The 22786-nt window shown below is 29.1% G+C and overlaps 6 protein-coding genes across 6 annotated transcripts; 3 read left to right on the top strand and 3 right to left on the bottom strand.

Moving 5' to 3' along the window:
• Positions 1–1386: 1386 nt before the first annotated feature.
• On the top strand, positions 1387–2419 carry LOC111416431 (cancer-related nucleoside-triphosphatase homolog). Its single transcript, XM_023048451.2, has 5 exons — positions 1387–1488; positions 1536–1701; positions 1758–1848; positions 1898–2089; positions 2140–2419. Exons 1-5 carry the CDS (start codon positions 1455–1457, stop codon positions 2197–2199), a joined length of 543 nt encoding a protein of 180 aa, XP_022904219.2. The 5' UTR covers positions 1387–1454; the 3' UTR covers positions 2200–2419.
• On the bottom strand, positions 2107–3698 carry LOC111416430 (protein N-lysine methyltransferase METTL21D-like). Its single transcript, XM_023048449.2, has 2 exons — positions 2661–3698; positions 2107–2610 (listed from the first exon to the last, which is right to left on the bottom strand). The coding sequence occupies exons 1-2, from the start codon at positions 2891–2893 to the stop codon at positions 2202–2204; spliced, it is 642 nt and encodes a 213-aa protein (XP_022904217.2). The 5' UTR covers positions 2894–3698; the 3' UTR covers positions 2107–2201.
• A 1991-nt stretch (positions 3699–5689) lies between these two features.
• On the bottom strand, positions 5690–12066 carry LOC111416428 (programmed cell death 2 like trus). The gene is made up of 4 exons (XM_023048446.2): positions 11798–12066; positions 11567–11730; positions 11244–11515; positions 5690–6524 (listed from the first exon to the last, which is right to left on the bottom strand). Exons 1-4 carry the CDS (start codon positions 11903–11905, stop codon positions 5827–5829), a joined length of 1242 nt encoding a protein of 413 aa, XP_022904214.2. The 5' UTR covers positions 11906–12066; the 3' UTR covers positions 5690–5826.
• LOC111423385 (solute carrier family 25 member 32-like) lies at positions 7781–10189 on the bottom strand. The gene has a single exon (XM_071195518.1). The coding sequence runs from the start codon at positions 10013–10015 to the stop codon at positions 9056–9058; it is 960 nt and encodes a 319-aa protein (XP_071051619.1). The 5' UTR covers positions 10016–10189; the 3' UTR covers positions 7781–9055.
• A 393-nt stretch (positions 12067–12459) lies between the features above and the next one.
• LOC111416433 (thioredoxin domain-containing protein pretaporter) lies at positions 12460–18463 on the top strand. Its single transcript, XM_023048453.2, has 6 exons — positions 12460–12752; positions 12804–13050; positions 13178–13318; positions 17607–17762; positions 17826–18019; positions 18074–18463. The coding sequence occupies exons 1-6, from the start codon at positions 12601–12603 to the stop codon at positions 18333–18335; spliced, it is 1152 nt and encodes a 383-aa protein (XP_022904221.1). The 5' UTR covers positions 12460–12600; the 3' UTR covers positions 18336–18463.
• Positions 18464–18608: 145 nt separating this feature from the next.
• Positions 18609–22340, top strand: LOC111416450 (eukaryotic translation initiation factor 3 subunit m). Its single transcript, XM_023048472.2, has 3 exons — positions 18609–18747; positions 18813–18992; positions 21347–22340. The coding sequence occupies exons 1-3, from the start codon at positions 18703–18705 to the stop codon at positions 22274–22276; spliced, it is 1155 nt and encodes a 384-aa protein (XP_022904240.1). The 5' UTR covers positions 18609–18702; the 3' UTR covers positions 22277–22340.
• Positions 22341–22786: the final 446 nt, after the last annotated feature.

The raw sequence follows: 22786 nt of genomic DNA, 5'->3' as shown, positions 1-22786 counted from the left end.
CAATTACTTTTTAGTAGCTCATAATTCTCTTAAAACTGTCAATATCCTTTCTAAACCATCCAAAACGGGAAAATCAGTGTCAGCTACATCTAATTTATTAGATTCCCGAAGATTTTGAACGATTTTGACCTTGAAAATTGGATTTAAAATTTGTAAAATTCAAACTTTTTTTGTGGTTGAAGAATCTTGAAACCTTCAATGGACGGCTGAAATAGAAGGATATATACATGAAATACCAAGTTTCATCCAGATTAGTAAAGAATTAAAGAAGATATGAATAAAATAAGTTTTGGAAGTTTGAGTAGTTCGAAAGAAATCCGCTAGATGGCGTTTTCGAAATTTAGAAAGATTTGAAATTATTTTAAGGGAAGAAATTGCGCGAAATCAGGAGCGAGGGTTAAAAATAGAAAGAAGAAAATTTTCGGGAAAAGGGTATATAAGAAAAGAAAAAAGTTGAAAAAAACGATATGTTACAATCTTTATAATTCGCGTTCTACTTTATCGTCCGCGAATTGATAGACCTGAAGTTATCTGCCACTATATGCATCATCATAAGAATAATACATAAAATGAAGATTAAATTGATTTACTATCAATCCATGTAAGTAAAAAAATTCTAAATAAAATAGGAAAGCGAAATAGCTATAACTGCCTTAAAAACGGATCTTTCGGTGACTAAGAAATAAAACTAAAACTAGAAATTTTGAGGTTATGCCGTGCGTCAAAAACCTTAAAATTTCTAGTTTAAGTTTTATTTCTAACGCAAAATCATACATTTTTTTTAATGAAACGTCAAAAAATGACACTTGATAAAGAATAATAATAATAAGAGATTAGACCATTTTCAATTCCTAAGAGGGTCCTTCCAATCCAATAGCGACCTTTGATCGAATTGAGTTTGAACATATCCTAAAAGTTATTTATCAGATAAGTGGCAATTTTGCTGTTAATTTTCAAGTCAATAATTCAAGATAGCTTACGAGTCAGTTGAAGAATCAAAATTACAATTTTATTATTAAAATTAAAATATTACCAAATTTATATAGACAAAGAAAATATATGAAAACAGGAAAAACTTACCATTATTTATCTTGTTTTGACTTAATAAAGCACCTTCTGTGTTTGGAAAACTTGGAAAAACGTTTTTAATTACCATTTTAAATTGGAAAGTATGTTTGACAGCTTATACATACATGAAGTTGGTTCTCGTTAAAATGAGCGTTATCAACTTAAAATACAAATAAAATCATAAAGACAAAGAGAAAATACGAAAAGGAGAACTAATTTATTAATGTTATGTAATAGAAAATATAAATAATTTTTAAAGTGTTTTTACATAAATAATTTTTATAATTGAGCATCTATTAAATAGATGGCGCCACTTAATAAACTAAAATCCTTCTTAATAATTGTAATAAAAAGTGAGGTTATAATTCATTTCTCTTAACCTAAAAATGTCAAACAATCTAATTTTAACTGGTTATCCAGGTAAAATTATAAATTTATTTATAGCAATGCTAATTACAATATTTTAGGTGTAGGAAAAACTACATTAATTAAAAAAATCGTTAATTACTTACAATCGAAACATATTGAAGTAACTGGATTTTACACCGAAGAGGTTAGAAAGGATACAAAAAATAGAATTGGTTTTGATGTAATTACCTTAGAGGGAAAACAGGGTGTTTTAGCCAGAACCAAGTACCCACCTCATTTATTCTTAATTCTTTCATCATTAATTCTAATTATCGTTAAAGAGAACATACAAATGAAGAATCTAAACATTATGTTGGACAATACTTAGTGTTTCCCGATCAATTAGAATCATTAGTTTTGCCATTATTTCAGGTAAAAATCAGTTAAAAATTTATTTTTGTAGTAAATTTTACTTAAATAGATACCTGCAAAAGTCATTGTAATTGATGAGATTGGAAAAATGGAATTATTCAGTGATAAATTTAAAACGGAAGTTACAAATTTGTTTAAATCAAAAAGCAAGTTGATTATAGCAACAATTCCGGTTAAAAAAGGTTATCCAATAAAATTTGTTGAGGATATTAGAGAAAATCCTCAAAATGATGTGATTATGGTAAAAAAATTAAGAAAATTGTTAATGATTTTTATTTAAATTGTTTTTAGGTTAATCGTGAAAATAGGAACAAATTATTTAATGAAATTATTACTAAATTACGATATTAATTTTATTTTTTATAAAACTTTAATACTTTTATTTCATCACAACAAAAATCTTGGTGTTGATCTACTTTTGGTACAGAAACTTGTACGAAATTCTTGTTCATTTCATTTAAAAAATATTCCCAATTATTTTTTTGTTTCTCACTATCTCTTAATTCCTGTGCCAATATTATTTCCGTAAACGAATTACTATAATCTAATAAAGTTTTTATTAACGGATCAATAGATTCTTTATAATAAATGCAATCTGCTAAAATTATTTTATCCGGCACCTTTTTAAAATCAATCTTATCACCCCAACTTAAAGCACGAACACAAACTGACGTCTTTGTAGTTAAAAGTGTTTGATTTTCGTCCACGTTGTATTGAAGGAGTGGGATAGCTTCAGGTAAATCGCTCAATACAACTTCAGCTCTAAACTAAATAAGTTTTTATGTGTTAATAAAAGAAATTAATGAATTTACCCTAAACAAGCAGCAACTAATCCCGCACATCCTAAACCAGACCCTAATTCTAAGACAAATTTTTCTTTTAAAAATTCTTTATTTTTTTGGTACATAACCTCCAAATATTTTGCTAAAACTATTGCGGCGTCCCAAACAACACAACTAACTTCACCTTCGAGTTTTTGATGAAAAGTTAATGTTACGTTAATTGATTCGATGTCGTATTCGCGAATAAACGTGGTGGAATTCATTTAAAAAGGTTTTATAAAGAAATTAATGACATAAAAAGTTGGGTTATGTTTATGTTAAGATTATTTAATTAGTTGTTGAATGAATAGCGTAGTGTGGCGCCATCTAGTAAATAATATATTAGTTAAGTGTGTTAGTTAAACGTGTCACGACTTGGGGGAGGCAGTTATATGTCCAGTTGGAAATCTCATTCCTAAGGTTTAAATGTCATCTGTCAAGTGAGAACTGTCGTATGTCAAGTTAGAATGTCATTTCTAGGATTTAAAATGGTAAGTTGGAAATGTCATTTTTAAAGTAGTAATGTCATTTTTATACTATAAATGTCATCTGTCAAGTCAGAACTTCTATATGACAAGGTATAAATATCATTTATAGGACTTAAATTCCATATTTTAAGTTGGATATGCATCTTTTTATTCTTAAACTGTCACATGTCAAGTTACAAATATTTATAAAATCAAATTTATAGTTTGAGTGTTATATGTCCAGTTGGAAATGTCATTTTTAAGGTTTAAATGCAATATGTCAAATTGAAAATTCTTCTTCACAATGATAAGGCTTGGCAATCGGATTTGAAATTGGAAATTCGATTTTCAAAGAAGAAATGTCATTTTTATACTATAAATGTCATCTGTCAAGCTAGAAATGTCTTTTCTAGGGTATAAATATCATATATTGAGTTGGAAATGTTGTTTTCAAAGATGAAATGTCACTTTTATAGTACAACCTAACTAAATACAACTCAACCGCAATTTTCTTATGATATGTGTCAAGTTAAAAATGTCATTTTTATACTATAAATGTCATCTGTCAAGTCAGAACGCCTGTATGACAAGCTATAAATGTCATTTTTAAGGTTTAAATGTCATATGTCAAGTTGGAAATTCGATTTTCAAAGCAGAAATGTTTTTATACTATAAATGTCATCTGTCAAGTCAGAATTGTCGCATGTCAAGCTAAAAATGTCCTTTCTAGGGTATAAATATCATATGTTGAGTTGGAAAGGTTGTTTTCAAAGTTGAAATGTTACTTCTATAGTACAACCTAATTCAATCCAACCCAACCCAACCGCGACTCTTTTATGATATGTGTCAAGTTAGAAATGTCATTTATATGACTTAAATTCCATATTTCAAATTGGAAATGTATCTTTCTATTCGTAAACTGTCACATGTCAAGTTACAAATATTTTTAAAATCAAATTTAGAGTTTGAGTGTTATATGTAAACGATTGGAAATGTCATTCCTAAGGTTTAAATGTCATATATTAAATTGGAAATGCCATTTTTAAAGTAGAAATGTCATTTTTATACTATAAATGTCATCTGTCAAGTTAGAACTGTCGCATGTCAAGCTGAAGATGTAATTTCTAGGGTTTAAATAATATATGGTAAGTTGGAAATGTCATTTTCAAAGTAGAAATGTCATTTTTATACTATAAATGTCATCTGTCAAGTCAGAACTTCTGTATGACAAGCTATAAATGTCATTTTAAGGTATAAATGTCATATGTCAAATTGGAAATTCGATTTTCAAAGCCGAAATGTCGTTTTTATACTATAAATGTCATCTGTCAAGTTAGAAGTGTCATTTCTAGGGTTTAAATAATGTATGGTAAATTGAAAATGCCATTTTCAAAGTAGAAATGTCATTTTACACTATAAATGTCATCTGTCAAGTCAGAACTTCTGTATGACAAGCTAGAAATGTCATTTTTAAGGTTTAAGTGTCATCTGTCAAGTTAGAACTGTCGTTTGTCAAGCTAAAAATGTCATTTCTAGGGTTTAAACAATATATGGTATGTTGGAAATGCCATTTTCAAAGTAGAAATGTCATTTCTATACTATAAACGTCATCTGTCAAGTCAGAACTTCTGTATGACAAGCTATAAATGTCATTTTAAGGTTTAAATGTCATATGTCAAATTGGAAATTCGATTTTCAAAGCCGAAATGTCGTTTTTACACTATAAATGTCATCTGTCAAACTAGAAGTATCATTTCTAGGGTTTAAATAAAATATGGTAAATTGAAAATGGAATTTTCAAAGTAGAAATGTCATTTTATACTATAAATGTCATCTGTCAAGTCAGAACTTCTGTATGACAAGCTATAAATATCATTTTTAATGTTTAAATGTTATCAAGTTTGAACTGTCGTTTGTCAAGCTAGAAATGTAATTTCTAGGGTTAAAAAAAATATATAAATGTCATCTGTCAAGCTAGAAGTCATTTCTAGGGTTTAAATAATATATGGTAAATTGAAAATGCCATTTTCAAAGTAGAAATGTTATTTTTACACTATAAATGTCACCTGTCAAGTCAGAACTTCTATATGGCAAGTTATAAATGTCATTTTTAAGGTATAAATGTCATATGTCAATTTGGAAATTCGATTTTCAAACTAGAAATGTCGTTTTTATACTATAAATGTCATCTGTCAAGTTAGAACCGTCACGTGTCAAGCTAGGAGTGTCATTTCTAAGGTTTAAATAATATATGGTAAATTCAAAGTAGAAATGTTATTTTTAGACTATAAATGTCATCTGTCAAATCAAAACTTCTGTATGACAAGCTATAAATGTCATTTTTAAGGATTAAATATGTCAAATTGGAAATTAGATTTTCAAAGGAGAAATGTCACTTTTATACTAGAAATGTCATCTGTCAAGTCAGATCTGTCGTATGTCAAGCAATAAATGTCATTTTTAGGGTTTAAATATAACCTGTTAATAATATAATACATTAGTGAGATGATTTTTTGGATAGATGGCGCTAAAAACTTTAAAATGTCAAAAATTAGTTTAATTTTTATTTTATTAAATATCTACTTAAATATAATTAATAAAATTAAATAACAATAAAAAAGTGCTTCTTCTTACTCTATTACATTTAAAGGATGGTGAATATTGATTAATTTCTATTAAATCAAATTAATTTAAAATATTTCTCGTTGTACGACTACATTCTCAACTCGTATCCCATCATTTCCCCAACAGCTCCTTTTGCAAGTAAAAACGAGCACGTTGCCAAATTCCAATCGAGTAGCAAACCCGGCAACATCCGTAATTAAATGCAATTTTGGTATAAGCGTTGGCAAAATTTGAAATTCAAAAACCAATTCGCCCTGGCAATGCGAGCAGTTTCTTGGAATATCTTGTAGTTGACACAAAAGTAGTGGTTTTAAACTTTCTCTGGAATATCTTAATAATTGGCCGGGATTTTCTTGAACTTTGTTCGAAAAATAATGAAACATTTTGTCACCGTGAATCGGATCATCTTCTTCGTACTTCTCAATCGTTGCGTTATCCTCCGAATTGGTTCTTGATGGTTCTTCGCTTATAAAGTTTAAATCGGCTACATCATTGTGCCTTTGATATTCTTGTAAAAGTTCGCGAATGTGGTGATCAGAACCATTTGATGTTTTATTTTCTTCATAAACGCTCATAAAGTATGGTTGAAATTGTATTAAAGTCGATTTTTGTTGTAATTCTTTTGGTAGAGGTTCGTGTTCTTGCAAGAGAAGTAATAAATCGTTTTTTGGTTGTGTTGGAGTATCGACGCTGATTACTTCACCTTCGTTTCCTTCTATTTCTGCAGTTGCTGTTGGGGAATTTAATTTACCAACAGCACCTCCTATTAAAAAAAAGTATTTTTTTAATTGTTTCGTTTTTGTTTAAAATAAATAGACAGCGTTATGCATCACTCGACTAAGCGACAAATGAACAATGACTTCTCAGAATAGACAGAAATAGACAAATATTGTTAAAAAAGATCACATATCAAAGTCGAAATCAGATTATTAGTTACTAATTTACAAAATTAAAGTTTAAAAAGAAATTGTAAAATGAAACTAAGACTTAAAATTTAAGAACACTCTTTTTTAACAAAAGATTTCATTTACATACAAACACATACACATTTACTTCAGTTATAAAACTTGTATTATATGATAACTAACTTCAGGTTTAAAATGTCAACCTCAATTTTGACATATTTGTAATCTTCATTAAAAATCCTTTAAAATGAGTACAAACACGATATATTTATCTTCAATATTAATGAAGTTATGGTCAACTTCCGGTTAAGAATGTCAACGTCAATTTTGACATATTTGTAATCGTCGTGAAAAATCCTTTAAAATGAGTCCAAACATGATACGTTTAATTCCAATATTACTCGAGGTATAAGCAACTTCCGGTTTGAAATGTCATTTTGACATATTCTTAATTTTTATAAAATGTCTTAATATTTGTCACAATAACAAAAATATAATTAAAAAAAATCAAAATTAAGGTTGGTATTAATATTTAAAAATTAAATTGCTATCTTCATTGTTGCTAACTTCGGGTTTAATGTTTTTTATTCTATCTTTTTTGTTTTTTGAGATAAGTGCGTCATCTTTGGACTCATTTTAAAGGTTTTTTAATGAAGATGACAAATATGTCAAAATTGACGTTGACGTTTCAAACCGGAAGTGATTGTATCTCCATTAATATCAAAGTTAAATGTGTCGAGTTTGGACTCATTTTAAAGGATTTTTTATGAAGTTGACAAATATGTCAAAATTAATAAAAAAAATAATAAAATTAAAGTTGACATTAACAACTGAAAGTTTTTTTCTTGTCAATATACATTTTTTAGGGTTTCTGTTGGTATTATCTAGGGACCCTTATAAAATTTATGTTGTTTTCCTGATTTTTAGTAATATTTTCAGTAACTAAATAGTTAAGGTTAAAATGCTAATAAAATTAATAAAAAAAAATTTAAGTTATTTTAATGAAATAGAACAAAACAAATGGTAAATAAACAGCCCAAAACATTTTTTATTCATAGTCTTTATCACTGTATTCATCTTTATTACCTTCTGATTCACACTCTTCGAGGTTTATGGTAAATGGAGGAAAATCTTTAAAGTATTACCCGCATGAGTATGCCAGTCTTTTTCTATTAAATTTTCAACACAAGTTATACAATTGTTCCATACTTCTGCCGTAGAATTTAACAAAGCAGTATGCCACACGTTATTGACCCGATAAGTTGCGCTTTTTTTCTTGTGTTCACTTTATTTTAATTTTATTACTTGACTTTTTGAATAACGAATTTTCAAACAAATGTCAATGTGACATATTTATTTATTATTATTAGTTTTAAGCATAAATTAATTAATTTTCGCAAAAAAACATGACGTTTCATAAAATTGACATTTAATTTTGACAAATTGTGACGTTGGTTACAGTTGGTAACATTGAATTTGTGTCACATTACGTACAGCTCGTCCAGCTACGACAATCAAGGAATTTGATACTATTAATTGTTAATTTATTATTATGAACAAGTTATAAACACAAAATAATCAACATTTAATTGTTTTATCACTTCATTTCATGTTTAAATGTAAATTTATAACAGTACATTTGTTCAATATGTGAGGTTAAGTCGATGTGACGTTAAGTTTTTGACATAACATTAAATGAATTCTAAATGTCATTATACACAATTTGGTCGTTTTATTAATTTATAAACTTTAGAACACGCAGTTTTCGAAAAAATGTTGTTTGATACACGACAGAATTTCGTTCTCGAATGCAAAAGTGTCATTTCATTATCTTGTATCAAAAATAACTGTTTTCGTATGATTTAAGCGTAAATTAATTTTCGTAAAAAAAACATGACGTTTCCTAAAATTGACATTTAATTTTGACAGATTGTTGTGAAGTTGGTTATATTGAATTTATGTCACATTGACGTTTAATTTTATTCAAAAATTTATTTAAAAAAATGAGTTTTAAAGGGTAGTCATTTTTCACCGAGTGAATAATAACGGTGAATAATAATTATTCACGAGTAATCAACTTGACAGGCTAATAATAATTATTTGAAACGTCAAAATTTCAAAAAACATTGACATTAAAAAAAACGTAAACAACTTCCTTTTTTCCAATGATTTAAGCATAAAATTATTAATTTTCGTAAAAAGAACATGACGTTTCATAAAATTGTCATAAATTTTGACAAATTGTTGTGAAGTTGGTAACATTGAATTTGTGTCACATTGACGTTTCAACGTTAGTTCTATTGATAAAAAAAAATTGTCTACAATAAAAACCAGTTTATTACATAATTAAAACTTAAATAAATTCATCTATTTATCACAAAATAATTAATCAACCTTCCTCTACCCGTTTTTTCATAAGAAAATGAACAACATTTTCGTAGGTTAAAAAGGTAATCATTGTAGCTGGGGTAACTCTTAATAAATTCGTTCCAAGTCCTTTATAAAATCCTCTCCACCCTTCAAAAGACCAAGTTTTAACAATACAATCCGTCGCGCCATCATAGGAATAATGCTGATTTTGTAATCGAGCTCTAATAACTTGATATGGATAAGTAGTAGCTGCAGCAACTAACTTCGAAACAGCAGCACATGTTAAATACTCAAACGATGTTAATTTAGTTGTTATACTTGTCCCTTGATAAAAGTTATATTTATTTTTCATCTCTTCATAAACCATAAACTGTATAGCTCCATGCGAAACTCCAAATAATCCAGGCAAAAATCCTTTATAATAACCTCTTACTCCTTCTTTACTATAAATTTTTGTTAAAGCATCCATCATTCCTTTATACATCTCTTTATTGGGTTCCAAAAAGCCGTATTGGAGGCACAATCTCGTTTTAACCACCCAAAGGGGGTTTGTAAACAATAATGTAAAAGCACCTGCTTGTGAGGCAGCTAAAAGATGTTGTGTAGGACTTAAAGGTTGTTGAATATTTCCTTTTTGTATAAACACCTTTAACGAGTTATAAAACAAGAAATATAACCCCCAAGAAGAACCAGCTCCCCAACAATTCGGAGTAACACCCCGATAAAGCCCTTTTACACCTTCTTGTCGATAAATCGTAACAAAAGCATTTGCAATTCCCGTATATTTTGGCGTAGCTCCACTTCTACCATCGTGTACGGCGAAACGAATCTTAATTACGTCCAAAGGGTGGAGGATCAGAGTCGAAACTAAACCACCAGAGAGACCAGCCACTAAGTGTTCGTATCGGATGTGATTTAATATTTGATTTTTTATACTTTTTTTATCGGACGTGGGGGTTACTTGCGCTGTCGTAGTCATTTCTTTCGTAAACGATTTAATAACACTCACATTAGGATTGTTATTAATATCGTGGGGTCACGTTATCGAGTTTGAGGTTAGGACTACTATGAGTATCGCGCAAACGTCAAAGCCTTATCGATTTTGAATGAGTAATAGTGATAAAAACGTGACCCCTAATTGGAATTTAAATTTTAGTACCTTCCAAAACGAATATATCCATCGTTAACCATTTTTTTGTTGGAATTTTGAGTGAAGAAAAATGTTTCAATGACGTTTCGAGGTTACGTTGCTATATTCATTGTAATCAATACGCCAATTTAAAATATTTTATTTAATTTTAATTATTAATTATTGGCGTAAATTGAGATCAAATTCTAAAATTACCTTTAATAATTCATAAAATGAAGTGATTTTTTTTAATCAAATTAAATTTGGGGTTGTTATCGGGTTTGAGGTTAGAACTGCTATGAACATCGCGCAAACGTCAAAACCTTATCGATTTTGAAATTTTTGAATGAGTAATAATAATGTGATAAAAACGTGCCCCTAATTGTAAATTTAAATTTTATTACCTTCTAAAGCGAATATATCCATCGTTAATCATTTTTTGTTGGAATTTTGAGTGAAGAAAAATCTTTCAATGACGTTTTTTGCTATATTCATTGTAACCAATATGTCAATTTAAAATATTTCATTTAATTAATTTTAATTATTAATTATTGGCGTAAATTGAGCTCAAATTCTAAAATTACCTTTAATAATTCATATAACGAAGTGATTTTTTTTAATCAAATTAAATTTCGGGTTATGTTATCGGGTTTGAGGTTAGGACTACTATGAACATCGCGCAAACGTCAAAACCTTATCGACTTTGAATGAGTAATAAAAATGTGATAAAAACGTGACCCCCTAATTGTAATTTAAATTTTAGTACCCTCTAAAGCGAATATATCCATCGTTAATCATTTTTTATTGGAATTTTGAGTGAAAAAAACGTTTCAATGACGTTCCAGGTTATGTAGCTATATTCATTATAATCAATATGTCGATTTAAAATATTTTATTTAATTAATTTTAATTATTAAATATTAATTATTGGCGTTAATTGAACTCAAATTCCAAAATTACCTTTAATAATTCATATAATGAAGTGATTTTTTTTAATCAAATAAAATTTGAGGTTATGTTATTAAACCCAAACTTTTTTATGTAATATTTTTAATGAAACTTATTAAATTAATCGTACCTTGCGCTTCTGATAATCCAAAATTAGCATTTCGATCATCAATAGTTAATCCACCGAATCCTAAATGATCATCTTCATAACTAAAACTTTCGTCCTCATCTTCATCAGATGCTTTTGCCCCTATTAAATTTCCGTTTTCTTCGCCTAAATTAGCGTTACATTCGTCGTCCCAATTATCAGCATCTTGACACCAATCCGAAACGGGATTTAATTGCTTTGTAAAAGTCTCAGCGTTTTTTCCTTCCGTTGTTTGCGCCCTCAAACAACACCAACTAAAATTTTTACAAACTAAATGTTATTATTGACTTTTATTAAAGATTAACCTTTCGTTTTGATTCCAACACGATGGATTTATGCAGGCGAACACATAAAGCGTCCGATGATTCGTGTCATTTTCTAAGGGGGCATAAATCTGTATTATTAAAGGTTGGGGAAGTTTGCAAAGTCCACAAAACGGGGTTGATACCGTTATATTAGATGGAAAATCCTAAAAAAATAAGACAAAAACACAAAGAATTGTATGTGTTGGGTTTGTTAAGGTTTAATAAACTTACGGGGGTTCCACCGATTTTATTGATGGTGAAATTAACGCTATCTTTATATTTTTCATTGATGATTTCATCCTCATAACCCAAAAATACAGGCACGTTTCTTTGTGCCATTATTTTCGGTGTTCTTTGTAATTAGACAACACGCACAACACATGAAACGTGTGCGCAATGTTAAACGTAACACGTGTGCGCATGTTGTTATATTGATTTTTAAATTAAAATACAAAGAACTCGATAAAAAAGTATCAAAAAAATGATTTTCGTGGCCCCATTAACCTTTTAGGTTATGTTTAACAATGTCACTATATAAAAATATAAATAAATAAAGAATTTTAGTAACTAATTAATATAGGCTGAAAATAAGTTGTTTTTCTGGATTATTATAAGAAATATGCGACAAAGGTCGTTAAATTTAAATTTAGTTTGGAATTTTTTAGTTATTTTCTTAGGAATTTTCAAGTCATTTAACTTTTAGGGATTTTTTAATTTACACCAACTCGCTTTAACAATTTCGCGTTTATAATTATAACATTTTTACGATCATAAATAAATCATAATCTCGTTTTGTTCAAATACAATAAATTTAAATAAAAATTAATTTAAAATAAACAAAAAAAATTAATTTAAACAATAAAATCATATTTTAAGTTGGCACAACTTGAGAGTCTTATTAAACTGTCAAATAATTGTGTACTCTGAAATTTATAAACTTCTTATAAGATAAAAGCGAAGATAAGATACACTTTTTTTCATTTACACATGAAGTAAAAAGGTCCACGTAGTTCAGTTTTGTACCTAATAAGAAAATGAAGAAGTTATTTTTCTTATCATCACTTTTCGTGGTGTTTCAACTCATTTTAGCTCACGAAGAAGATGTTTACACGGTTCAATACAACAAAGATAATTTCGAAGATGAAATTGTTAAGAAAAATCATTTCGTTATGTTTTACGCCCCATGGTAAATATAAAAACGAAATAATTACTTGTATAAAATCATTTTTTTCTTGAGGTGCGGTCATTGTAAGCGATTAGCACCCACTTGGGAACAACTCGCTGAAATGTTAAACGAAGAAGATAGTAATGTCCGTATTGCTAAGGTTGATTGTACCGTGGACAGTCAAGTTTGTTCTAGTCAAGACGTCACAGGTTATCCCACATTAAAGTTCTTCAAAGTTGGCGAAAGTGAGGCTGTTAAGTTTAGAGGGACGAGAGATTTACCTTCTTTATCTGCATTTATTAATGAGCAATTAGGAACGGTAATTTTTAAAATTTTTTAAAAATAAATAAGATAAAATCGAGATAAAAATTGAAAAAAAGGTCGTTTTTAGGTTATTCTGATTAAGAATCATAAATTTTATGACTTTTTATTTGTTTAATTAACAGGATAGCGCCGATAATGAAATCTTAGACATTCCACAACCACTTAAAGGACTTGTTGAACTCACAGAAGACTCTTTTGATAAACACATCGAATCTGGGAAGCATTTTATTAAGTTTTACGCCCCTTGGTGTGGTCATTGTCAGGTAAATAAACTTATTAAATGAACCGTATTATGCATCACTGAACATTGTTGAGAAAAACGGTATTTTCGTTTTCATCTCTCTAAAAATATGACTTCTCAGAATAGACAGGTTCAAACTGTTCAAAATTGTTTGGTGCCTATCTATTTTTATGACACAACACTGATGTCGTTTTACTATTATACAGGGTGTTTCTGTAAGTGGTGGCATAAATTTAATCACAAATACTAGAGTCAAAATGATGTTTTGTGTAAAAATTTTTGAAGAAAATTATCTAGAGTTTGATTTTGTTCTTTTAAACTGGTTTTTATTTTATATAGAATTTAAGTCTAACTAGTATCGGTCCTTAGCCACCTTCAGAGACTCTACAAATAGATTAACATCCCTTATCCTATCCATTTTACAAACAAGTTTCTTAATATTTCATTTTCTTTTGTTAAAAAAGATCACATATCTTTATATTATAGGTTTATATTAAAAAAAATCGGTTTTTTTAATTTTCCTTGAGATAAGATGTAATGAAAAGAATAAAAATGTACACAGGTGTTTGAAAAAAATTGTTTTATGAGATATGAGATGGTGCAAAAATGCACCACTGGTAAAATAAACGAACAACAACACAAAAATATAAATAAATAATAATAGTAATACAACATAATACTATCAAATACCAACTTTAGTATGAAGTTTAATCTAACAAATATTTATACTAAAATTGGTGCAAAAACGCACCAATGGGATGAACAGTGTAATCATATATTGTGATAATATTGTGGCTGGATTAACCAGTAGGCGCTTGAGGCACGCGTCTCAAGCTCCTGCACTTACAGAGGCCCGATTCTGGTTTGATATTGCATAGGCGATAATACAGATTAATTACATATATTTTGCACCATTAATGTTTCAAGTTGTATTTTCAGAATTCATATTTTCATTTCGCGTTTCAAGATATATATCAGGAAAGAGTATGCACTAAAAACTTGCAAATGTCAAAATTTTAAAGAATTTTATGCACTAAAAATAGTTTTATTTCCATTGTATATTTTGAACAGAAATTTTCAATAGAAAAGAATTGATGCAAATTCAAAAAAATAGCGAAGAAAAATCGCTAGAAAAATTCAAGAATCATCACGTGGCTTTAATCTATGTGAAATGTCCCAAAAAAACACGTTAAAAATAAAAAGATTCATTTTAAAGTTTTTTTTTAATAAAGAATACATCATGAAATAACACCATGAAGTTGTCCATTTGTCTATTATATGATAACTAACTTCAGGTTTAAAATATCAACCTCAATTTTGACATATTTGTAATCTTCGTTAAAAATCCTTTAAAATGAGTACAAACACGACATATTTATCTTCAATATTAATGAAGTTATGGTCAACTTCCGGTTAAGAATGTCAACGTCAATTTTGACATTTGTAATCGTCGTGAAAAATCCTTTAAAATGAGTCCCAACATGATACGTTTAATTCCGATATTACTCGAGATATAAGCAACTCCCGATTTGAAATGTCAATGTCATTTTGACATATTCTTAATTTTTATAAAATGTCTTAATATTTGTCACAGAAACAAAAATATAATAAAAAAAGACCATGAATTTGTCCATTATATGATAACTAACTTCAGGTTTAAAATGTCAACCTCCATTTTGACGTATTTGTAATCTTTGTTAAAAATCATTTAAAATGAGTACAAACACGACATATTTATCTTCAATATTAATGAAGTTATGGCCAACTTCCGGTTAAGAATGTCAATGTCAATTTTGACATATTTGTAATAGTCGTGAAAAATCTTTTAAAATGAATCCAAACATGATACGTTTAATTCTAACATTACTCGAGATATGAACAACTTCCGGTTTGAAATGTCGACGTCATTTTGACATATTCTTAATTTTTATAATATATCTTAATATTTGTCACAAGAACAAAAATATAATAAAAAAAACAAAAATTAAGGTTGGTATTAATATTTAAAAATTAAATTGCTATTTTCATTGTTGCTAACTTCGGGTTTAATGTTTTTTATTCTAACTTTTTTGTTTTTTGAGATAACTGCATCGTGTTTGGACTCATTTTAAAGGTTTTTTTAATAAAAAATACACCATGAAGTTGTCCATTATATGATAACTAACTTCAGGTTTAAAATGTCAACCTCAATTTTGACGTATTTGTAATCTTTGTTAAAAATCATTTAAAAGGAGTACAAACACGACATATTTATCTTCAATATTAATGAAGTTATGGTCAACTTCCGGTTAAGAATGTCAACGTCAATTTTGACATATTTGTAATTGTCGTGAAAAATCTTTTAAAATGAGTCCAAACATGATATGTTTAATTCCAACATTACTCGAGATATGAACAACTTCCGGTTTGAAATGTCAATGTCATTTTGACATATTCTTAATTTTTATAATATATCTTAATATTTGTCACAAGAACAAAAATATAATAAAAAAAAATCAAAAATTAAGGTTGGTATTAATATTTAAAAATTAAATTGCTATCTTCATTGTTGCTAACTTCGGGTTTAACATTTTTTATTCTAACTTTTTTATTTTTTGAGATAACTGCATCGTGTTTGGACCCATTTTAAAGGTTTTTTTAATAAAGAATACACCATGAAGTTTTCTATTATATGATAACTAACTTCAGGTTTAAAATGTCAACCTCAATTTTGACGTATTTGTAATCTTTGTTAAAAATCATTTAAAATGAGTACAAACACGACATATTTATCTTCAATATTAATGAAGTTATGGCCAACTTCCGGTTAAGAATGTCAACGTCAATTTTGACATATTTGTAATTGTCGTGAAAAATCTTTTAAAATGAGTCCAAGCATGATACGTTTAATTCCAACATTACTCGAGATATGAACAACTTCCGGTTTGAAATGTCAATGTCATTTTGACATATTCTTAATTTTTCTAATATATCTTAATATTTGTCACAAGAACAAAAATATAATAAAAAAAAATCAAAAATTATGGTTGGTATTAATATTTAAAAATTAAATTGCTATCTTCATTGTTGCTAACTTCGGGTTTAATGTTTTTTATTCTAACTTTTTTGTTTTTTGAGATAAATGCGTCCTGTTTGGACTCATTTTAAAGGTAGTTTAATGAAGATGACAAATATGTCAAAATTGACGTTGACGTTTCAAACCGGAAGTGATTGTATCTGCATTAATATCAAAGTTAAATATATCGAGTTTGGACTCATTTTAAAGGATTTTTTATGAAGTTGCCAAATATGTCAAAATTAATAGTTGAAAGTTCGAACTTTTTGGCTTTTTGAGATAAATGCGTCATATTTGGACTCAATTTAAAGGTTATTTTATGAAGATTACGAATATAATAATAAAATTAAAATTGACATTGACAACTGAAAGTTTTTTTTTCACGACTAAACCCTTTACTGTTTAATATTTATGTTAACGACATATTTGACGTTGTTAATTATAAAACTTTCTCCGCATCTCCTCACCTCTTGATTGTTCTAGACTGCAATCTGACTTAAACAAGCTACATGCTTTTGCTTAAATAATCGCCTTTCATTAAACTTATCAAAGTGTAATATTATTTCCTTCTCTAGGAGGGTGAACACAATCCACTACAATTATAACGTCGCTGGTGAGAGGTTGCAAATAGAAATCTCTATTTTGCCTATGTCTACAGCACACTTAAATTTTGCAGCGTCGTTTTAATCCTCAGTATCTCTCGTATAAATCTAGAATTGAGCGTATTCAATCTAAATTCCGCAAATACCCTCCGAGATTACTTCGCTTTGATTTTCTATTTATGCCTGTCAAAACTCTCCTTTATTGAGAATGTCAAGATCAGCAACTCGTGTTAACATAGATCTAATTCAGCATTCTTTCTGTGTATTTAAAAAGCTGCTCTTTGCTGCAGTTGGTGTGTTGCCTCGAGCGTTCATTTGATATTTGATTTATGATATATTTATATCACCTAGACTTAGTTTTAGTTTGTGGCACAGTGTTATTGGGTTCGACCTGTTTCTGTACCCACATGAGATAAATCTTATAAAATCTTATGCTTCCAACCGCTGTCGTTTGTAAAATGGATAAGATGAGAGATGTTAATCTATTTATAGAGTCTCTGAGGATGGTGATATTCTGTATTTTTTCTAAGATAAGTTACACTTTTACCTACCAGACAGCATGAAAATCTTTAAAAACGATAAAATGTCGCTTAGTCAAGTGATGTATAACGCGGTCTAAATATAAATTAAATTAATCTAATTAAAAATCGTAGAAATTAGCTCCAACGTGGGAGGAATTGGCGAAATCTCTCGAATTTCAACCTGATGTAACAATAGGAAAAGTCGATTGTACTCAATACCGATCCGTTTGTAATCAACACGAAGTTAAAGGTTATCCCACTTTGTTATGGTTTGAAGATGGCAAAAAAGTAACAAAAGAATAAATTATTGTTGTCAAAAAAATAAATTTGTCAAAAAAAAATTATTTTTAGATTCAAAAATATCAAGGTTCAAGGACACATGAAGATTTAAAATCGTTCGTTGGCAAAATGATGGGTTCCGAGAACGAAGTGGAAAATCCTAAAGGTGATGGAAGAGGTGAAAGTCCCGTTGTGATTTTAAATGGGAAAAGCTTCGATAGTGGCATTGAAAAAGGATTTGCTTTCGTTAAATTCTTCGCGCCTTGGTATAACCTAACTATTAAATTAATTATTTTATTAAAATCTTTATTTTTTTTTAGGTGTGGTCATTGTAAACGGTTAGCTCCAACTTGGGAGGAACTGGGGAAGAAATTTAAAAAGAATCCGAACGTCAACATCGTCAAAGTGGATTGTACGGTTGATGAAAGTAAACAACTTTGCAGTGATCAAGATGTTGATGGTTTCCCTTCGATATTCTTATATAAGAATGGAAGAAAAGTTTCTGAATATAATGGAAATCGTAGCCTAGAAGATCTCACTGAGTTCGTCATTAAACACGCTGGGGGCCACGACGAGCTGTAGAAGACCTAAACATCATCAAACACCTAGTATATCAATTTTTGTTTCAGATTGATAACCATTCCTCCACTTCCTCATTTTGATTTTTGAACGTAAAAAATTTTGTAGTGAAATAAAATTTTGTGAAAAAATATTGCCTTTTACTTTTAAACCATTCATTTTTATCAATAACATTTAATTATTAATAATAACATCATTAATTTTTGAATTATTTCAATATCTAACCTCACTTTTTGTAATACCAACCGTCTATTAAAAAAAAACAAAAACCCTTCTTTTATACTGACATATGTCAACCGCGCATTTCTCCGGTTAAAAATCGTTATTTTTATTAAAATCTGAGTGTTTTAGTGATTAAAAAGGTGTAAAAATGCACGTCCCACCAATTTTTATCGATGTTTCCGCCGATGATCAGGTTAAAACTTAATTGGATTTAAAAAAATTGATTTTATGTAAACAATGAGGTTATGTTCGTTGTAGGCTCAAGAGCTTCGAGCATATTTGAAGAGTTTGGGGGCTGAAATCTCTGAAGAGAAATCCCCGAAAGGTTTGGAGGATGATCTGCATAAAATAATCGGGGTTTGTGATGCTTGTTTCCGCGAGGGTCAAGAAACGGAAGTTGAATGTGTGTTAAATGATATTGTATCAATTATGGTTTCCGTAAGTTTTTTATTTTAATCTAAATTAACTTTGGAAAAATTTAAGAATCAAGATTTACCCAAAAAACACGTTAAAAATAAAAAGGAAGTGTAAATATACTGAAAAATCACATTAAAATTTCGATGTGACATCACAAGCAAGTTAATAATGATAATAATAATGGAGTTTATTCTCTATAATAGTATATTATTATAGGAGTATATAATAAGGGGTGTTATTCACTAAGGTTAAGTTGAATGGCATAATTAACCTAACATTCTCATCTTGTCAAATATTTTAATCTAATTTAGAACCAAGATAAACATGATTATTATTTTCTTTATAACGTAAAATGTGTATAAGTGACTAAAACGGGCTGCTATGACGCAAATTTCAACCCAACCTAACCTCACTTATTCAAGTGACATTTTTCACAACTCTTACCTCCCTCTGATGGAATAAGAAATAAAACTAAAACTAGAAATTTTGAGTTTTAGTTTTATTTCTAACGCAAAATGAGAAATAAATTTCTTTTAATAAAACGTCAAAAAATGTCACTTTAAGACGCATAGGAGATAGCGCCACCTGCCGAAAAAAGTCTTAAAATATTCGTTTGTAACTATCTTCTCATCATGTCAAATATTTGAACTTAATTTAGAACACGCACGCTTATTATTTGATTTTCTTTATAACGTAAAACGTGTACTAGTGGCTAAAACGAGCTTCTATGACGCAAATTTCTTATTAGTTTAAAAAAAACTGTGTGAGTTTAATAAATTTTTTTAATGAAACGTCAAAACAATGTCATTTGAAAAAGTGAGGTTAGGTTGTGTTGGAAAAGTGTGATTAAAAATCATCAACATCATTTTCTAGCACAGTTTTAAACTAACACGGCCGTTTTCGAAGACATCGGCCGCCCCCGGCCATCGCGGGCGCTAAAACATTGAAAACGTTGAGTTGGATCTTTACTCGCATTTGTGAAAATGAACATTTCGTGTTGTCGGGGGCGGCCGATGTCTTCGAAAACGGCCGTGTTTGTTTAAAATTGTGGTGGGAAATTATCCCAACCTCACTTTTCCAATTAAACCTAACCTCATTTTTCCAAATGGCATTTTTTGACGTTTCATTAAAAAAAAATTATTTTACTCACTCAGTGCGTCCTCAACGATTTTTTTTTCATATTAGCGATTCATAAGAAGCGATCTCGGCCGACTTCGAAGACGTCGGCCGCCCACAAGATACGAAATATCCATTCAACCCAACCTAACCTGACTTATTCAAGTGACATTTTTCACAACCTTTACTGCCGATGGAAAAAGAAATAAAACTAAAACTAGAAATGTTAGGTCAATTATTTTAACTCAACATTTCTAGTTTTAATTTTATTTGTAACGCAAAATGAGAAATAAATTTTTTTTAATGAAACATCAAAAAATGTCACTTTAAAACGCATAGGAGATAGCGCCACCTGCCGAAAAAAACCTTAAATTATACGTTTGTAACTATCTTCTCGTTATGTCAAATATTTTAACTTAATTTACAAACACGATTATTATTTGATTTTCTCTATAACGTAAAACGTGTACGAGTGATTAAAACGAGCTTCTATGACGCAATTTCTTTTTAGTTTTATCTCTAAAACTGAGTGAGTTAAATATTTTTTTTTAATGAAACGTCAAAAAAATGTCATTTGAAAAAGTGAGGTTAGGTTGTGTTGGAAAAGTGTGATTAAAAATCCTCAACATCATTTTCTAGCACATTACAACAACCGTAAGAATCGCCATGCTTCGAACCGTTACGTTACAACCATATACGTTGATCTTGTGTATTATTGTGAGGGTCTTTTAAATTGATTACGTGTGAAATAATGATTATTTGGAAAGCATAACTGTTTTCCAAACAATTATTAAAGTCTTTGAAAGCAATAAGTAGTCTTGGAAGCAGTATTCCGCCTCTTCAAGTAGGTTAAAGGTTTTGAACCTTTAACAGCAGTGTTTAGCGTTCTGGAAGTAAGTTGTGGTCTTTTTCTGCAGTATCTAGCATTTTAGAAGCAGTAGGTAACTTTTTGAAATAGTATTTCCTCTTTCCAAGTACTTTTTAGTCTTTTACTAGCAGTATTGAATCTTCTTATAGCAATAATTAGTCTTTTGCCAAGAGTATCTAGCATTCAAGGACCAATAAGTTAAAGATATTAGGTTATCTTTAGTTCATAGATTGTAAACAACGACATTTTAGTCGTTGTGCGTCGAAAATATGCGTTTTAACCAAATGTGCTGCGAAAATAAAGTGATTTTTCGGTTAATTTTACAGTTTTCCGCACATTTTTTTATTTGTAATTGAATTATAACTTTTACTATAAACCTTTTCTTTTTTAGATTCCCTTAGAGAGATCGGAAAACATAATTTTAGCATTTTGTGAAAAACTAACAAAAGCAACCGGTGTAAAATTGGGAAACGTCTGTTTGCGTGCATTATGGTTATTATTTCAATCTTTAGACGAACGTTCTCCAATGAGATATCACGTTTACTACCATTTGATTGTTATTGCAAAAACAACGGATGAGATTAAATCAGTATTTAAAGACGTCGATAACCTAAAACAACAATTTGCTTTGTGCCCACCTTCCAACGACCAATTGCAAAAGCTTTATAGGTTATTACACGAAGTTTTATTAAAAAGCAATCAGAGTGAGCAAGCTGCGAAAGTTATGATCGAACTTTTAAGTACATACACGAGTGAAAATGCGTCCCAAGCAAGAGAGGATGCAATAAGATGCATTACAACAGCATTAGCTGACCCAAAAACGTTCTTACTTGACCCCCTTTTATCGTTAAAACCCGTAAAGTTTCTCGAAGGTGATTTAATTCACGACTTATTAACGATATTCGTCTGCGAAAACTTGGAAAGTTACATGAAGTTTTATAAGAATCATAAAGAATTTGTAACCCAACAAGGTTTAAATCACGAACAAAACATGCAAAAAATGCGGTTATTATCTTTTATGCAACTTGCTGAGACAAATCAAGAGATAACATTTGAAATTATTCAAAAAGAACTTCAATTAGGACCGGAAGAAGTTGAACCTTTTATAATTGAAGTTTTAAAAACGAAGTTAGTTAGAGCAAGAATGGATCAGCTTGTTAAAAAAGTTTTTGTCTCGAGTACGATGCATCGCACTTTTGGTAGAGCTCAATGGCAACAATTACGGGATTTATTACATGCTTGGAAAAGTAATTTAAATTCAGTTCATGATGGAATGAAAACTATTACAGCCGCCCAAATAGAACTTATGAATCAACAGTAAAGTGTTAAGATTATAATTAATTTTGGGAGTTTGTAATGAATAAATAAAAAAAAACTATTGAGGTTATGTTTGTTTTAAATGTCATATTTTTATGGATTCATTAATCTATACAAAAATCAATCAAAATTAAGTTAGATAGACTTTGTGTTAAAACTAACACTAGTCCAAAAACTAGATTTTTTTGAATTAATGTGAAATGACCCAAAAAAGACGTTAAAAATTAAAAGAAAGTGCGGAAATATGACTAACACTAGATTAACTTCAGTTATAAAACTACTATTATATGATAACTAACTTCAGGTTCAACCTCAATTTTGACATATTTGTAATCTTCATTAAAAATCCTTTAAAATGAGTGCAAACACGACATTTATTTTCAATATTAATGAAGTTATGGTCAACTTCCGGTTAAGAATGTCAACGTCAATTTTGACATTTGCAATCGTCGTGAAAAAGTCTAATATTTGTCACAAAAATATCATAAAAAAAATCAAAAATTAAGGTTGGTAT

Source organism: Onthophagus taurus, chromosome 3 (genome assembly GCF_036711975.1).
Source record: "Onthophagus taurus isolate NC chromosome 3, IU_Otau_3.0, whole genome shotgun sequence".
NCBI lineage: Eukaryota > Metazoa > Arthropoda > Insecta > Coleoptera > Scarabaeidae > Onthophagus > Onthophagus taurus.
The sequence above is the reverse complement of the archived record's forward strand: the minus strand, read 5'-3'. Positions and strand labels throughout refer to the sequence as shown.

Coding starts and splice junctions, on each gene's coding strand:
- LOC111423385 (XM_071195518.1), bottom strand. CDS start 10,015: ATGACTACGACAGCGCAAGTAACCCCCACGTCCGATAAAAAAAGTATA.
- LOC111416428 (XM_023048446.2), bottom strand. CDS start 11,905: ATGGCACAAAGAAACGTGCCTGTATTTTTGGGTTATGAGGATGAAATC. Junction 11,731..11,797: donor ATAAAATCGGTGGAACCCCC/GTAAGTTTATTA, acceptor TTATTTTTTTAG/GATTTTCCATCTAATATAAC. Junction 6,525..11,243: donor TGGATTATCAGAAGCGCAAG/GTACGATTAATT, acceptor TTTTTTTAATAG/GAGGTGCTGTTGGTAAATTA.
- LOC111416433 (XM_023048453.2), top strand. CDS start 12,601: ATGAAGAAGTTATTTTTCTTATCATCACTTTTCGTGGTGTTTCAACTC. Junction 13,051..13,177: donor TTAATGAGCAATTAGGAACG/GTAATTTTTAAA, acceptor TTTAATTAACAG/GATAGCGCCGATAATGAAAT. Junction 13,319..17,606: donor CTTGGTGTGGTCATTGTCAG/GTAAATAAACTT, acceptor TAAAAATCGTAG/AAATTAGCTCCAACGTGGGA.
- LOC111416430 (XM_023048449.2), bottom strand. CDS start 2,893: ATGAATTCCACCACGTTTATTCGCGAATACGACATCGAATCAATTAAC. Junction 2,611..2,660: donor TTAGTTGCTGCTTGTTTAGG/GTAAATTCATTA, acceptor TATTTAGTTTAG/AGCTGAAGTTGTATTGAGCG.
- LOC111416450 (XM_023048472.2), top strand. CDS start 18,703: ATGCACGTCCCACCAATTTTTATCGATGTTTCCGCCGATGATCAG. Junction 18,748..18,812: donor ATGTTTCCGCCGATGATCAG/GTTAAAACTTAA, acceptor TGTTCGTTGTAG/GCTCAAGAGCTTCGAGCATA. Junction 18,993..21,346: donor TTGTATCAATTATGGTTTCC/GTAAGTTTTTTA, acceptor TTTCTTTTTTAG/ATTCCCTTAGAGAGATCGGA.
- LOC111416431 (XM_023048451.2), top strand. CDS start 1,455: ATGTCAAACAATCTAATTTTAACTGGTTATCCAG. Junction 1,849..1,897: donor TAGTTTTGCCATTATTTCAG/GTAAAAATCAGT, acceptor TTACTTAAATAG/ATACCTGCAAAAGTCATTGT. Junction 2,090..2,139: donor CTCAAAATGATGTGATTATG/GTAAAAAAATTA, acceptor AATTGTTTTTAG/GTTAATCGTGAAAATAGGAA.